The 18306-nt window shown below is 40.3% G+C and overlaps 1 protein-coding gene across 4 annotated transcripts in view; it reads left to right on the top strand.

Moving 5' to 3' along the window:
- Positions 1–2096: 2096 nt before the first annotated feature.
- Positions 2097–18306, top strand: part of MAP4K3 (mitogen-activated protein kinase kinase kinase kinase 3) — a 97188-nt gene continuing 80978 nt past the window's right edge. For all 4 annotated transcript variants that reach the window (XM_020794747.3, XM_020794746.3, XM_020794745.3 and 1 more), the window contains exon 1: positions 2097–2429. In XM_020794747.3, coding sequence (XP_020650406.1) covers positions 2322–2429 — 108 coding nt within the window. In that variant the 5' untranslated portion in view covers positions 2097–2321. The remainder of the gene's footprint in view (positions 2430–18306) is intronic.

The raw sequence follows: 18306 nt of genomic DNA, 5'->3' as shown, positions 1-18306 counted from the left end.
TGCAGCCAGAGGCCTAAACCTCATCTTCCAGTTCATGTTAATTTTTTTATTTTTGAAATTAATGTTTGAAATGAATTTTTAAAAATTATTTGCTACTTGACACTCTATTGTTGTGTGTGGTTCACACAGTCCAGTCCAGGAGCCATAAACTGCCTGCCCCGGGAGACCAAATCCACACTTTATCCTGAAGCATGATAAGAGTTCTGTGAGGGAAACAATGCGAAAGTTCTCACGACCAACTCATCCCAGCTTCTATTTCGACTCTGGTCCACTAATATGCCTCTCTGAGGTTTTCATTTTGACCTACTTACTACCTGGCACTCTTGGACATACTCTACTTCTTCATCTTCTATTAGGTTACTGTAGATGTGATAGGTATTACAATGCCTTGACCTGAATAGGCATTTATCAAAACTGACAAAAGTGATCTTGTTCTCCGCTGAGCAGCAAATAGGCTCCCCTTGGGCTATCAGCCACACTCTCAGTTTCTCTGCTAGTGATGTATGTGCCATCTGAGCTAAAGAATTCCCAAACCAAACATCCTTAAATCACTTAACATGTGGAGTGCAATTGACTTTCCAAAAAATCATTTGAGATCTGCATGCAAAGGCCAGATGTCTTCGCCTAACATTTTTCCTGTTTTCCATTCCTTCTTCTGTCTGCTGTTTTGCAACTCCATGCTAAGGCCCCTAAACAGCCCTGCTCAGTTCCTGTAAACTCAAGCCTGTGGCTTCCTTTAGGGAGTCAATCCGGGTCATATTGGGTGGAAGACCTGACATGAAAGTTTGATTGTTGTCAGCATTTACAAATATTTACTGCATAACAAAATTAACCTGTTTATATACATCTACAAACAGATTCACATCATAGTCCTATCCACAGTGCCATATACTGTAGTTTAGTACAGTAGTCTAGTCAGTAGAGCCATATCTGGGGAAGAGAATTTTGGGAAGCTTTTTGGAATTAATGAACTACTACTACTACTACCTCTTCTTCCTCTTCCTCCTCATTATTATCATTATCATTAATAACAATAACAATAACAATAATAATAATAATAATAAAGTGGAACTAATTTTTTTGTGTTTATTTGTTTTAGAGCAGGAGACCTAAATGGAGAAGCTCACTCTTCTAAGCCAATCCTACGTTACTGTTGTTGTTGATATGTGGCACTATGCCACTTTGAATTTACAGCAAATTTATGCAAGCGTCCTACCATTAACACCCCTCGTAAACTCAAAGCTGTGGTTTCCTTTCTTGAGTCAACCCATCTCATATTTAGTCATCCTCTTTTCCTGTTACCTTCAACTCTTTCTAGATAGTCCTAGACACACAACTGTATAGAAATCTATTTAAAGAATAAGTCCCATTAAGTTCTACAGCACTTATTCCCTAAAGTGGTGATTGCATATACGGTACAGTACTATTTACCTCAGAGGGTAACGCCTATTAAATTTCAGAAGGCTTATTTCAGGAGTAGAAAATGCTTAATCTGAATTATAAACAACTTTGCTCAACTTTATTATTTCATTGTAAGGGTGCCTAGAAGCCCATAAAGATATGTCTCCCATCAGGCAGAATAAACATCTATGATTTTACATCAAATTGATTTAATTATTTTTTAAAATCAACAAAAAAACCCGACTTTCAAAATTTTTATCATGAAATAAATCCTCCCTACCCTCAAAATTGGCATATCAATCTGCTAAATAAATAAAATATTTCAAATCTTCCTATCAAAGAAGTGGATTTCCACCACCACCCCCTTCCTGCTCAGCTGATCCTTGCCATTTTAAAAACCTCGCGGCGGCTGAGCACAGCCGGGAGGGCCCGCCGACCCCTGGAGACAGAGAGAACATCGGAGCGAAGGCACCCGCGCCCCCCCCCCCGCTCAAGTCGGCTCTGTGGTGGCCCCGCCCCTCCAGACCGTCGCCTTAGGGTCACGACCATCACACGGGAGACCTGGCGCCTAAGCCCCGCCCCTGCGAATGTGCCCGCCCTCTCTCACACCCCCTCCCGGCGCTCCAGTCGCTGCTGGAGAGTCGCCGGGCGGCCGACGGCCTTCGCGCATGCGCAGACGGCGACGCCGGGCGCCATGTTGGCCGAGCGACTAGGGAGGAGGTGGCGTCGGTGGTGATCGTTGCGAGTCGTTTTCTCCCTCTTCCTCCTCCCCTTCCTTTCCCCTCACCCGCCGGCTCACCCTCTTTCCTTCCTTCCCTTCCCCCCCCTCCAGCCTCGGCCTCCCGGTGGCTTCGACGGGACGGGGTGAGGGAGGAGGCGCCGCCGCCGCTCCCGCTCCCTGCGCCGGCTGGCGGCGCACCATGAGTGTTGGCGGGGGGCGGGTGTGCGACCTGTCCCGCAGGAACCCCCAGGAGGACTTCGAGCTCATCCAGCGCATCGGCAGCGGCACCTACGGCGATGTCTATAAGGTGAGGGACAGAAGAAGCTTCCTCCACCGCGCACCCTCGCCTTCCCTCGGGCATCTTTCGCGCTCAGGATCCCCTCAGCCAGCCACCCTTCACCCTTCGTCTGTCAACACAGCCTCCTCCTCCTCCTCCGCCTTCGCCCCTCTTGTCATGCTTTCCGTCAGTACAGTATTCCCTTCCCCGATCCTCCCCCTGCTAGGCCTCCTTGCCGCCTTTTAGCACACTCTCTCTCGGAGACGATTTGACAGCAACAACAAAACCTGCCCCCCCCTTCCATCTACACTTATTATAGGATATTTTGTCCCTCCTCCAGCCCAAGTTCTCCTGTGGACGAGACTCACACTCTTGTTTTCCTCAAACCATATTCTCTCCATCCCTTTGGGTGCACTTGGGAACCACACGTCTCCTTATTCTTGCTTCCTTCTAAGAATTTGGGGTTGGGGAAGGCTTTCCAGTAGAGATCTCCTATTTCTGATGTGCCATTTGTAACACCTGTAAGGTATGATGTTTGTTATGTCAAAGCCAACAAACCTAGGTGTGTTTCTTTCCTTGTTTACCCTGGCCTTTTATGTATTTCACAAGCAACCAATCCTCCTTCAAGGAAGGTCCGAGAGCCAGGATCCATCCAGCAACAGTGGGCTGTGGTCTTTAAGCTAAAGGCTGGACTTCTGCCAACAAAACAGTCCTCAACTTTTCTGCCAGGTTTCTCTTTCCCAGAGGTTGCTTCCCATCCAGATGTCTGCCCAGCAGGATTTGTTGTTCCAAACCAGCCTGAGTAAAGCACCCCAACAAACTCCCTTCTCATGTCTTTTTAGCTATTATGTCTCTTGAGGCTTGTGATCCTGCCAATTCTTTCTCCCGGCCACTCCACTTCTCTCCTTTAGGTCTATAATCTTTGCCTCCCCACCCCCATGTCTTTCAGCAGCTCCTGATACTTGTGTATGTGTACGTGGAAGGGGAATACTAGTGTCTGTTTTTTTGGGTGAAATTCAGAGCTTAAAACTCTTCTTTTGATCTTTGTGTTGTTTGCATCCAAAACCAAAGGCCCTTGAGATCAATCTCATGGGTGGCATTTAGGATGAGGTTTACATCTTGGCTCTGGAAGGGCATGGGCTCTGGATTATGGCCCTGTTGGTCTCAGATTCCTAGCAGATGTATGTTTTGGAGAAATAGGCTCAAGTGAAAAGGTGCTCTCTTGCTTTCTTGGTTAACTAAGGCGAAACCCAACCATGTATGGAGAAAAGGGACATTTATAATTCCATGTAAATAGGTATTCCCCCCCTCTTCCTTTCTTCTATCAGTGTGAAACAGTGGGGGAACAATCAGCCCTTCTCTACCATTCATCAACACCTCAGACATAGTCCCTAGGCCTAGGGTTAATTCATAACAGTGCTCGAACATGCAATTTCATCAACGTTGTCGTTATACTATTCTAAAATGAGTGATTTTCTTGAAACGATTTAGATTACAATGCAGATCTTTTTAAGTTTGTATTATCTCTCTGTTTCTTTTCCTGCCTTAATTAGTTATTTTTCCCTAACTACTGAAAAAAATACAAACTAGTATAAATAATGTATGCTATTGTAAAAAAGTACAAATTTGTGTAATTAGAAGAACTAACACAATTATAAATATTCAGTAATATTAAAGAATGCATATCATGGACCTGATTGATGTAGACACCCCAGAGTTGCTTCAAGTATGGCATAGGGAAGAGTGGAAATAGGTGCTCAGGAAACACTTTTAAGAAGCCCATTGATATAGCTCTTTATATTGGTTGGAGGGGCTTCAAACAGTGAGTGCACAGGGCACAGGGATTAGGGAGCATGGAGTGAAGGAGGGGGAATCAGGCAAGAAGCAGGTACGAACAATCCTGACATCAGCGATAGTACCTTTACTTTAAACATTAATAAACCCAGAGGGTATTTTGTACACACTAACCTGTAAGTAAATCACATCATATGTGAAACTTGCCACTATGTCTTTGGCAGAAAGGTACCCATGCTGCTGTACCTATGGCACCAGGAATCCAGCAGTGGAGGGAAATGACATTTGGTGACAGAATAGCTTTCAACAGTGCAGTCCCACTTTCCCCCTGCATTCCAGATACCTGCACCAGAGGACTTAGAAACCCCCTTGACTTCAGGAAGTGCTATAAGTTGCATGGGGAGTGGACAGGAATTACTACCATAGTGTTGAATATGGATCTGTGATTTTGGCCACTTTGCCAAGATCCTTCCTAAATCTGTTGAAGTGATACTTGTCTGCACCAGCATGCCTATTGGGGATAATGTAACTTGTACTCTAACACAGGGGTCCCCAACCCCTGATCCATGGCCAGTACCGGTCCATGGCCTTTGCGGGCCCGGCTGCGGAGACAGATCTCCTACCCCCCACATGCATAGATGCATGCATGCCCCCCACATCCCATGCATGCACAGATACCTGCATGCCCCCCACGCATGGACGGACGCATGTATGCCCCCCACAAATGCATGCACAAATGTAACTCCTGTGTGCATACACAAACACTCAGACGCCCCACACACAAACTAAACTGGTCCGCGGTGTCAAAAAGGTTGGGGACCACTGCAAATACATCTGAAAGGCATAACTTGAAGGGGCTGCTGATTGCCATTCATATTTTGCTTACTGTTTTCTGGAAGATGAGTCATGGAAACTGGACTTCTTTCTTATTCGGTCAAAACATTTTGCTACTCATCTGAGGAGCTTCTTCAGTCTGAGGAGAGTTGGTAGGAGACGCCTCCCCCCATTGTCTAGATAGGCAGGATATAAATTAAATCAAATCAATTGCTCAATCCTCCATGTTGATTTCACTTCCCCCTGATCTGAATAGTCTCATTAGATGGACAAAGGACCTGGGGGGGAGGAGTGAAAATCTCACCTCTGAAATCCTTCTCCACCCATTGTCATGGGTCCTTAACAGTGGTTATAAGGACCCATGACAATGGGTTGGGAAGGACTGCAGAAGTGCCATTTATTTTTGAAGAGACTCCTGTAGTTAGAGAAGTCTGCACTTAGTTACACTTCAGAATACCCGTTTTAAAGGGTTAAATATCAGTCAGGAGTTCTTAAATCATTACTAAGTGCGAAATGCTACAATGATTGTGTTGTTATCAGCTGCTGTTATTCATAGCTTGATGTTTCTTTACCAACAAACCAGTGTCACTTTTTATAGAACAACGATTCAAAGGGAAAGAAGTCTACTTAAAAGAACTGCTTATCAATTGGGGGGGGTCTTAATGTGTGAAATGCTGCATTGAGTGACACAGTTTGTGTCTACCATACTAATAAACCATTGTCGCTTTTTCCTCTGTATTCCCACTGGGTCATGGGGCCATTTATAAATGATTGCCATATAGTCTCACTCTTATTTCTAAGGAATACTGTATTGAGCAAAAGCAAAAGATTAAAAATAAAGAAGATGAAAACATTGTGGCACCTTAAAGACTAACTGTTATGTCTTAATGTGAGCTTTTGTGGACGTCCACTTCTGCAGACCTAAGAGTGGGACTAAATGGCAGATACAATATTTATATATGGCTGTTTGGGGGCATAAGAATTTGACCTGGCAATGACCTTTAAAATCTTTGTTGATACTCAGTTCCCCTCCCAAGAAGCTTTATCTGTAAACAGTGACAGTGATTCATGGCTAAATCAATCTCAGACTAGCAGGAACAATATGATAAGGAGTACTGTATCTCTAATCACCAATGTCTGAGCAACATGTTAATTAGCAGGAATTAGCCTCCAGGGTTCACACAATTGCACATACCCTAGTGATTTAGGTACAGTGGTGCCCTGCTTAACGGGCGCCCTGTTTAATGACGAATCTGCATAGCGATGTTTTTTTGGCGATCGTTTTTGCGATCGCATTGTGATGGTTTTAATGGGAAAATATCGCTTTGTGATGATCGGTAAGCTGTTTCGCTTGCCGATTTTCGCATAGCGATGATTTCCCAACAGCTGATCGGCTGTTCCAAAATAGCCGCCGGGTAAAAAAAATGGCCGCCCGCTGTGTTTTCACCTGGATTCCTTGCTTACCGGGCAGCAAAAATGGCGGCCGTATGGAGGATTTTCGCTTAAAGGTGAGTTTTTTGCCCATAGGAATGCATTAAACGTTCCTATGGGCTTTTCCCCCCGCATAGCAACGAATCCGTATAGCGACAATTTTTGCTGCACGGATTATCGTCGCTATGCGGGGCACCACTGTATCTGACTGTGAAACCCGAGATTGATAATTTGAGTCCTCTGAATATTGTACACCTTAGAATACTTTGGAAAGAGTCACAATTGATGGCACATATTATTTAATGCAAGAAAATCAGGAAGTGCATGTTTTGGTTAAAAATATTAACATGCTTTGACTAAATTATTTCCTTTTCTTATGTTGTGATGATGTTAAGCTTGCGCAAATTAGTTAAAGAGACACTTGTAAATGTCTCTTAATGAAAACTGTCTGTATGTAGCCAATATAGCATTAACTGTTAGCAGAGATCCACAAACTGATGACAAACACATTTAAATTTGGCAGTCATGGTGGAATGCTTGTGGTACATGTCAGCATGAGGCAAATCACAATTTTTAAGGCTGTTGGCAATGTAGGGAGGTAAAAGGCATAGTATGCCTTTAAAAAAACTCCCAGCCTATATACTGTGCTGAGAGATGTTACCATAGATTGAAAGAAAGGACATACATATGCACACTGTACTTGTACTTCTTATATCTTTTTGTCTGTAAATCTTACTAGAAAGCTCCTTTTTAAAAGAAAAGTTTGATGCTTTATTTTAGTGGAGCAAGACGGGGTGCAAGAGAGCTGAGCTTTAGTGGCTGCTGAAAATGATGGTTGGTTCAGAGAGTTTTTTTCACATTTTAAATCCATCAAAATGTGTGTTTCTTTGATCAATTTTAGATATGTACAGTACTGGGTTTGCCACGCTTATCAGACCAACTACGCTTATCAGACCAACTACATCCTAATGCAGCTATTTGACAGCTATGTTTGTATGATAAGCATATTTGGAAAGACAAGCTTGTTGGTTCACACTTTTCATGTTTAGATGTCTGTCTAAAAATATAATGTGTGAAGTGGCCCTTGGTTTGATGTGTTACTTCCTGACATTTAGTAGAAATGATGTATATTTTTCAATAAAGTCTGCATAGAATGCTGTAATTTGAAATAATTTCTCTAGTGGTTGAATGTGTTAGTACAGTGATTGATGGCCACATGGCAGATTTGCATGTTATGAGACCTTGAAGATGTGCAGTCATCTGGTATTGGGACAAGTGCTGGAACAAGGGAATGAAATTAAACAGTATGAGGTTTGAATGACAAATTTTGTTCAGAATGTTTGAGAAGCTCATGTCGAAGAAAGAGTGAAGATGCTCCTAGATCTCCAGAATGACCTGGTTGTGATATTCGTGTTATACAGTAGTTCCTTTTTAAAAAAACAAGATGGGGAATCACATTGTCTTCCATATGTTGTTGACTCAGACGCAGCCAGCATGACCAGTAGTTGAAGATAATGAGAGTTGTAGTCCAACAGCATCCGGAGTGCTGTAGGTTCCATAGTGTTACTGTAAAAGGTAAAAACGTTGCATTAAAATGCTTAACATTAGGCAGGGTGGATTTGATTTAAATCAAAATGTTTTTAAAAAATCATTGATTTTCATCCACCTTGGCATTAGGTCATATTTTACATTATTAGTATGAAATATTTTCTACAGCAGGCTGATCAATCCGTGATAGTCATCTCTCAATAAAGATGCATGTGATGACTCCAGAATCCTCTTGGTATGAAAAAACAATCCAGATATCTGAACTCCTTTGCTTTCAGAAGAGATGGTTGCCGTTCTGTTTCTGATATTGAGAGATAATCTAGGAATGAATGCACACAGTTCTGATCTTGAGTTTCGATAACACAATTCGTTCTTGTTATGTGCCATCAAGTGGCCTCTGACCCATTATGACCCTATGAATGAGTGACCTGCTAACATCAACAACCTCACTCAGCTCTTTCAAATTCAAGACCATGGCTTCCTTTATGGAGTCAATCCATCTCATATTAAGTCTTCCTTTTTTCCTGCTGCCTTCAGCTTTTCTTAGCATTACTTGTCTTTTCCAGTACCATATATATATATGCTTATTCATAGTTGTCTTGGCTGTTGTATTGTAGTTAATCATATTAGATGGGCTAAATATGGGATATGAACTTCTAGAAGTTATTCTTCTAAAACTGCAAGCATGGACAAGAGTAGATAAAAATCAATGATTTTTAAAAATCAAACTTATTTAAATCACGATTGTAAATATCAGTTTTTTAATTTAAATTGTCAAAGAATCTGATTTTTAAACTTTAAATCAAATCCACCCTGATTGACAAACCTTGTGCTCAGTTGCTCATAGGAAAGCAGAAAAATAATGATGTATGATATTAATTTCCTTTGTATAATGTAGTTGCCTTCTGACTGGGTCTGGACCAAATTTATACCTGGTGTATTTCTCCTCAGTAGATTAACAAACAAATGCAGTGCTCAGCTTGTTTCTATATTACAAAAGATCTTGATTCTCAATCAGTCAAAAATACAGTTAGTCAGGACAAAATGTGATGCGTTGTTCATGTCCACAGAATTATACCCATCCTTTAGTGAAATAGAATGTTCAGCTAGTTTTACTGAATCAGATTTTTCTCAGCTTAAAATAGAACAGAAAAGTAGTCCAGAGAATGACTGTGTGAGTGAAGCTGCCGATACTACAGTTATACTTCAGCAAAAGAAAGTTTAATTGTTAATGTAAGATATATCAGATATATGTCCCTTTAAAAATCCTGTTATTTTAGGAGTAGTTTATGGGCTTTTTAAATTAAATATAAGGGAAGTACAATATATGCTGTTCTCTTTGCATTACTACAGGTATTCCAATAAATGAATTCCCATGTACAGCTTTGAATGTGTTTGAATGCAACGTTAAAATTGCTAAAACAGTGAACATTATCTAGTGAAAAATTTGTTCAGTTGTGCTTTTTCTGGAAAACCCAAATCAGTGCCAGTGAGTCCAGTCTTCTCTTAATGTATCCAAAGTATGACAGCTACAGCTTCATAATTTTCCTTACTAGAGAAAGTTCAGGTTTCATTTGATTTAGGGCACACATTGTCTTTCTGGCACTCCAGGGTAGCCACAGAGTTCTCCTTGAGCACCATATTTCAAATTAATTCTTTTTCCCCTCAACTTTCTTCACTGTCCAGCTTTCAGATTCATAAACAGTAATTGGAAACACAATAGTATGGATGATTTTTGCCTTGGTCTCCAGTTAAACTTCCTTACACTTGATATTTTCTAGTTCCTTCATATGTGCCCTTCTGAGTCTTAGGTTGTCTTTTGATTTCGTGGCTGAGGATTCTGTTGGATTGGTGATAGAACTGAAATATACATAATGTTTGACAATTTCTTCATTGTCAGTGTCAAAATTTATGTAATCATGATTTTTGTCCTCTTCATGTTCAGCTATAGTTCCATGTTAACACTTTCTTCCTTCACCTTCATCAACAGTTATTACTGCTTCCTGCCACTAATGTGATATCATTTTCATATCTTAAATTATTGACGTTTCTTTCACCAATTTTCATACCCCTGAATCCAGTCTGGCTTTCTGTATACAGTAATATGTTCTGCATATAAATTGAAGAGGTAGGGAAATAAAATATACCCTTGTCTGACACTTTTGTCTATGGAAAACAATTCTGCTTTTCCATATTCTGTTCTAACAGCAGCATCTTGTCTTAATATAGGCTATGCATCAGGACAATCAGGTGCCCTGGTACACTCATTTTCCTTAGAATAATCAATAGCATCTCACACAGTCAAACATTTTACTCTAGCCTGTAAATCATAGACTGATCTTCTAATTTCTTTGGAATATTCTTATAACCCATATAAGTTTGCAATATGATCTCTATTGGATACCTGAAGGACCGCCTCCTTCCATATGAACCTATCCGGCAGTTAACATCTAGCCAGGGGGCCCTTTTGAAAAAGCCGTCCCTCAAGGAGGTAAGAGGGATGGCTTGTAGACAAAGGGCCTTTTCGGTAGCTGCCTCCGGACTATGGAACACCATCCCAATTGAGATTTGTCTGGCACTGATGCTGATGACATTTCTGCGCCAGGTCAAAACCTTCCTGTTCCAGAAGGCTTTTAATTGAAATAATTAACTGTGGGTCCTGATGGCAATTTTTAGAGTATATGTTTTAATTTAATTTTAATTGTTTTATCTTTTTTATTGTTTTTTAATTTTTGTAAGCCACCCAGAGACCTTTGGGTAATGTGGGTGACACATAAGTTAAATAAATAGTAATAATAATAATATCACTGTAACAGGCAGCCCTGACCTCACCTGTCCGTCACAGCTGGGCAGTGAATCATCAGCCAATGGGGTGACGGAGGGTGGGGCTGAAGAGGGAGGAGCTGGAAGAAAAAGGGGTGGGAAGAGAGTGTGAAAGATCAGATCTGGAGTGTGTGAGAGAGAGAGCTTGTTTAGAGGCCTGCGTGCCTAAGTGTTCAGTGAGGGAAGTCTGTGATTAATTAAATAAGAAACAGTGATTGACATTGTAATTAGCTACTTGTGATTTTCGTATTTTATTTTGTTATACCAATAAACCAGTTTTGTTTTGAAGGAAACAGTTGTCCTTCTTAAATAGTTATTACAATTGGTGGCAGCGAGAGTGAAGTAGTGTGGTGGGCATTCTGAGAAGCCTGAGTTGGCAGTGACATCAGAGTGGCCTGCCACGTCACAATCACTTTGCTTGCTTGAGAAATTAATATAACAGTCCTATAGTTATAGCACCATTTGGCATATTCTTTCTTGAGGAATGGAAAGTATATGGAACATTTCCAGTTCATGGGCCACTATTTCCCCCCCCCCAATAGGATTTGACAGATTGTCTCTGTAGCTTGAAATAGTGTGTCATTATATCATCTACTCCTGATGATTTATTTCTTCCGAGTGTTTTGAGAGTAGCTTTCATTTCATTTTCTGAACTTTCAGGTTGTTCATCATAGGATTCTTCTTCAAAGGAATCTGTAATCCTTGCAGCTCTTCTACATAATTCTTTGTTATATTGTTTCCATCTTCTCTTTATTTCATCCTGGTCAGATAGTAAATTCCCCATCCTTCAGCACGCCTAATCTAGGTTTCAATTTCCCCTTGATTTCTTGGATTTTCTGGAAGGGAGCTCTTGCTTTTCCTTTGTTGTTCTCTTTTATTTCTTTGCATTGGTCATTGTAATAATTCTCTTTGTCACCATGTAATAGTGTATGAAAAGTTGCATTCAGGATTTTGACCCTGGTTGTGTTACCTTTTACTTTTGCTTCTTTACTTAACAATTTTAAGTGTTTCTTCTATCACCCATCTAGGCTTTTTCTTTTTCTACAGGAATAGTCTTTTTGCATGCTTCCTTAATAATATCTCTGGTTTCAATCCATAGTTGTTGTGATTCACAATCAATTGAATTTGATAATGCAGATCTGTTTTTTATGTGGACTTTAAATTCGTTAGAATTTAAATTACATTTTGGCACTATGATTCTTTTGGTGTTCTTTTTCAAGTTTACTCTAAAATTTATATTGACAGTTTATGGTCAGTACTACAATCTGCCTCTGATCATGTTTGGTAAAGATAACAGCTTCTTCAGCTCCTACATAGTTTGTTGGATTTCTGTATTTACCATCCGGTGATGTCCTTGTGTACAGTCATCTTTTTCGTTTGCTTGAAGCATGTATTTTCAATGATCAGGTTGTTGATTCACAGAATTCTATGAGTTGATCTGCTTTGTTTCTAGCTCATAGGCCAAATTTGCCAACAACATTTGGTTCTGCTTGTTTCTTACCTTTGCATTCCAGTCACCTATGATAATTATCAGTGCATCTTATTTTGGTGTGTGATCAATTTCTTCCTGGACACTTGCATAAAAGCTTTCAGTTTCTTCTTCATTGTTTGTAATGGGAACATAAACTTGAATGATGGCTATATTGGTCAGTTTTCCAAGAGGTTTGATAGAAATTATTCCTTCAGAGTTTGTGTTGTAGCCCCTAACTGCCTGTGTTGCATCTTGCCTCAGTATCAGAGCCACAATGTTTCTTCTAGTTTTGTCATTTCCAGAATAACACACTTTACAATTGTCTGACTGAAAATTGTCCTGTTCCTGGTCAATTTACTTTGCTCACCCCCAGCACTGGAATGTTTAAACATTCATTTCTTGCTTTATAGCTTCCAGTTCACCTTGACTCATACTTCTCATGTTTCATGTTCCGATTGAATGTGTTATGTAGCATTAGACTTTCCTTTCATCTCTGTGCACATTGACCACTAGACATTGTTTTTGCTTTAATCTAATTTTGTCAGCAGCAGCAACAGCACTGTTTATAGTTATCTTTTACTCTTCCCCAGTACGTAGTTGCTTGAGTGCTTTCCAACTTGGGAGTCTTATCTTCCAATATATCTTGATACATTGGAAGTGCCTCAATTATAGGTAACATAATACCTCTTTAAAAATTAGTATCGAGCATTTACATTTTGTCCTTAAGTTTACTATTTGCACAAGATAAGACAAATAGAAATTTGTTTTGTTAAACTCCATTGCAGTGTGCTATCTGTAGTTCTCCAAATGTTTGACTAAAATTTCCACCATCTTGCGCTCTTGGCCATGCTGCCTTGGGCAAGTGGTATTTGGAAACTGACAGCATCTAGAAGGATACAGTTTGCCTGACTTTGTTTTGCTGTTTTTGTGTGATTTTTTTATGCTGATGAGCCTTAGTGTTTTGGAGAGTCATGGCATTATTGCAGTCAAGTTAATAGGTCTACCTGTTTTTGTAGAGGTTGTTGATCATTCTGTTGTTAATTTATTGACACTTTGTATAAATGGTGACTACAGTGGTGCCCCGCAAGACAATGTTAATCCGTTCCATTGAAATAACTGTCTTGGGAAAACATCGTCTTGCGAAAAGCGTTTCCCCATTGGAATGCATTGAAATCTGTTTAATGTATTCCAATGGGGAAAAATTGTCGTTTTGCGAAGATCGCCTATAGGGAAGCCATTTTGCGAAGTGCCGATCAGCTGTTAAAATTGCTATATTGCGAAGCATTGGTCCCGAAAACACCCGTTTTGTGAAGCCGCTGATCAGCAGTTAAAATCGTCGTCTTGCGAAGCATTGGTCCTTGGGGGGGACCAGCTTGCGAAGCACGGACTGAAACATCGTCCAGCGAAAAATGCCCATAGGAAACACTGTTTTGCGAAGCGCAATGGCGATTGCAAAAACTCATCGCCATGTGGATTCATGGTTTTGAGAGGTCATCGTCTAGCGGGGCACTACTGTACTTGGTAATAAAACTTGGGGGAAAGAGCCTTTCCTTGCCCGCAGAATTTTCCCTTCAGGGAGATTTATAGCAGAAAATCAACAACTGCAAATGAAAGATTTGTATATGATGCCAGTGGCTTCAATCCACTTTACACTAATCAGTAAGTAAGCACTTTTAAGTTCAGTGAGGTTTGCTTCTGAATAGATATGCCTAGAATTCTCTCCATAGATTCCCAATGAAAAAGGGACTGCTGCAACTAACTTTTTTTGGCCTATAATACATTTAATTCTTATTTGTTAGATCTATATCTTCACTGTCTTAGCCATGCTTAGCTAGCAAAATCAGTGTTACATATAGCAATTCTAACACAGAATTCTAAGGCTTATATGGAAAATAATTCTTTGGAGGAATTTGAAGAGCTGACTTTGGACCCTCCATCATTTTTTTGGCACTTGAAGTTTGCTAAATGGCAGCAGCAATGACAGAGGCCTGGTTTCAGCTTCTAACTTGGCTGTTTTTAGTTGATGATCTGCCAACACTGCAAATGGAATGATGAATTGAACTTAGCCATTACTTGGACTGTGCTTCATTTTTGCAGTAGCTCCGTTTACAGAAAAAATTACAAGATCTCATCTCTTTGGCTGCAAACGACAACGCAGTCTCAGAGCTTGGAAAAGTTACTTCTTTGGATTGCCAACCCCAGAATTCCCCAGCTAACATAGTAATTGATCACACTCAGAACTATACTCCAAAAAGGTAACTTTTCTGAGCTATGCAGTCCGAAGGGCTAGGACCAGGTTTACCACATTATTTTTCACTGTTGCCAAAACATTGCAGTTTGCTGAGCAGTGGATTAGGATTACTGCAGACTTAATGTAGCTCAGATCATAAGAACCCATTACAAAAAAATAGTAAGGGTAGAATTTGCAAAGCACCAGTGTATATAAAAACCATGAAACAAGTATTTGAAAGTCCACAAACCATTTTAAGCTCTATTGCCCTCTGACTCTCCCAAGCATCTCTAAGGAGGTAGGTTTTCAGTTGCCAGGAGAAGGAAGCACAGGAAATGTAGCCTCACCCTTATGTTAAGTAGTTATGCATATTCATGTTGCAGGCTAATGTTGCTGAGAGGCGGAGCCGAGAGATATGTAATAAAGAGGCGGAGTCAGAGGGTGAGTCAGAATCAGAGAGTCAGAATGAGAGAGTGGAGAGATAGAGTGGTATTTTAGGAGATCTGAGTTGTGATTAGAGTGAAGAGTGAATAAGAACTGTTATAACAAATAGAAGGTTGAGATTGATGATAATTAACCCTGTAGACGTTACCTATGATTAATAATAACATCTGTAATCAATAAACAAGTTTTATTTAAAAGACGGTGAAGTTTGGACCTTCATCTCCATCCTTCCATAATTAAAGATGATTTAGGAATCAACTGGTGGCAGTGGGTGCAAAGGAGTAGTAGTTTGCCTTCATTTGTGCTCTGTGTTTGGAGAGTTAGGCAGGGGCCACGAGGTGCGAACGCCACAGGAAGGGGCCAACAAAATCTCTTGAGTTCCATATTCTAGCAGCAGCCACAGAAAAAGCTCTCTCTCAGCTCCTCACAAAACATGCCTGTGAAAGTGCTGGCACCTATGGTCTCACGTCTAAATTGTGTGTGCACAGAGCTCCATTAGGGTTGCACACCGGCAGCCAATGCTGCTGCCTATTTACTTCTAGTTACGGCTAACCACAGGGCAGGAACAAGGTAGGATGGCTAAAAATTATTGAACGTTGGCTGGGACCAAGAGAAGCCACTCTGCTGCTAATTTTAATGCTCATGTGGGGGCATCTGGACATACGTAATGTTTTGGAGAGCCTGAACGTGAGCTATACATGAGTTTAAAGGTCATGGCCAGCACTTTGATAGAGCCTGGAAACAGACTGGCTGCCAGTGAAGCTGTTGTAACAGGGCTCGCATGATCCTGTTAACCAGCTCTAGTCAACAATATGGCTGTGACATTTTGTGCCAATTAAAGTTTCCAAACATCTTCAGAGGCAGCTTCATGTGTAGCACATTGCAGTAATCCAAATGGGAGGTAACTGGGGTGAATCACTTGAGCCAAATCAGGCTGCTCAGCGAGTTGATGCACCTGGATACTACACATTTGTAATTATGCAAACACACTGCTGGCCTCTACAGAGGCCTTGGGCATCAAGGCTCAGAGGGGAAACCAGAGGAACACCCCAGAATTTTGCTAGTAAAACACAATTAAAATACCAAACAAAAGAAACAAGTTAAAGGTTTTCTGTGTCTTGGTTCCATGCGCACTGAAAATGGAGTTTGCAGCCGGAAATTCAGAAGATAGAGACTTCGAACAGCAGGTGTGAAAGAACTAGAAAACAATTGTAAGAGTAAAGGTGTCTCACTGGGGTCTGAGATCAAGATAATCCATAACATGGTCTAATTGCTATGTCTAGGTGTTTAAGATGGACAGTGAAGAGTGCTGTCAGGAAAAAAAACCTGATTCACTTGAAATGTGGAATTGGAGGAGAGATTTTCAGATGTCATGGATTACCAAAAAGACAAACAGGTGCTGTTTCAAATCATGCTTTACAGCTCCATCAAAGCAGAAATGAATAAATGAGGCTATTTTACTTTGATATACTTTGGGCATATCTTTGTCACTATGTAATAATCTATGAAGAGAAGATTCACTAGAAAAGGCAATAAGGTTGGGAAAAACTGAAGGCAGGAGGAAAAGAACAAACTTTAGCCTGGTTAAGGCTCTTAAAGACAAGGTATATTGGAGGTAATTAATTCATAGGGCAACGCAAGATGGAAATGACTTGACATGTAACAACAGCATCCTGTGATGCAGTTTCTGAACTAATTCCAGTGAGAGAGAAAAGGGAGTTCATGAGTTCCTTTCATGCACTCCCCCTTTTTAATAAACCATTTTTCATTTAGTTAGAAAGTATGAGCAGTCAAAGCCATCTAAACACTATGGGATTTATTACTTGGTAATATAAATTTGTGTGCTTGTAAAAGCACTTAGGTTTTGGGGATTTTTGAAAGTATGGACATGATTTAAAGATATGTTAGTAGCTTTCATAAGCACCCCTTATGTTCTTAAGTCATTTTGTTTCTTTAGGAATGTAAACGGTTGTATCATAATACTGCTTAATACATGCAGCAGTTACAGATTTATCCACTGCATTTATCTTGAAATATTGGGAGCTACTCAAAATTGAATTATGAACATCTCTTCATTTTTGCTATTTTATGGAAAAACAAACAAAAAGCTGAAATAAAGTAAATGAGTGAAGCCATTAGTAAAGCAGGTAAAGTTTCTGCATTTTGAATTTAGTCTCCTCCACAGTGTCAGCAAGACAGAAATAACTCATTTTCAGGAAAAGAATTGCAGTGGAGGGGAGGGAAAATGCTCCCAAAATCTGTAAGTACTGCTTTTGCAGAATGAGACTTCATGTCATTATCTACTTCTCTGAGATACTAGTCAGCAATTTTTTCTGACTGATCATATTTATCTTCTTCATGGTGACTGACTTCTGAAAGTCTCCATGGATTTAAACATGCTTTTATAATTTTTCATGTGTTGGTTTGTTTCTTGATTTGATTTAATTACTACTTTTCACATTCTGGAGAAATCCGAAACAGGCAAGAAACAAAGAGTTAGAGGCTGTGTTGTGCCAAGGTCTTTAGCCATGTTGCTTGACGAATATGCTTGGCAGAATCTCAGGCTGCATTCCTGGATCAAATATCTGATAGTCTGTTTGTATTCTGCACTATTCGAACATTTCTGTCCAGTATGAAGTCCAAAGTGTGCTTTATTTGTAGGAATAAAGTCCTAATGGAATATGTGAATACTTTGTCTGAAAGCATGTTATTATCATTACTGTATAAGTAAATTATTTTATTACCATCAATTTTCCAATGTTTCCATTCCCTCCTTCCCCGCTTGCTTGAATTCTTCTGGTTCTTTTTCCTCCTCAGACATTCACTTGTTAAATTAGAATGTTTTAATTAGAAATGCAGAGCAGGTTTGTACCTTTTTGTATCAGAGTGGTCCAGATAGGCGGGGTATAAATAAATAGATAGATAGATAGATAGATAGATAGATAGATAGATAGATAGATAGATAGATTGATAGATTGATAGATTGATAGATAGATAGATTGATTGATTGATTGATTGATTGATTCTGTTTCTGCTGTGACAGTGAGACTGCAGGGCCCTGGAATTCAAGCCACTAGGAAGGCTGAATAAGATTGCAAATTCTGCCCTTTTATTACAAAGATTATAGAAACCTGGGGAGCACTAAGGGATGTTAGAGCAACTCTGCTGGTCACCTCATCATCTCTGGCTGTACTGGTGGATGGATGGTTTTATAGGATACTTTCCTGCAGTGTTCCCTCTTTCAGCAGAAGCTTTGGTTTGGGTAACAGCTGAGTACCACCACCCACCACCCATACCTGCGTTATTATTGTAGGCATCCTTCAGTCTCAAGA

The sequence above is a fragment of the Pogona vitticeps genome, chromosome 1 (genome assembly GCF_051106095.1).
Source record: "Pogona vitticeps strain Pit_001003342236 chromosome 1, PviZW2.1, whole genome shotgun sequence".
NCBI classification, from domain to species: domain Eukaryota; kingdom Metazoa; phylum Chordata; class Lepidosauria; order Squamata; family Agamidae; genus Pogona; species Pogona vitticeps.
The sequence above is the reverse complement of the archived record's forward strand: the minus strand, read 5'-3'. Positions and strand labels throughout refer to the sequence as shown.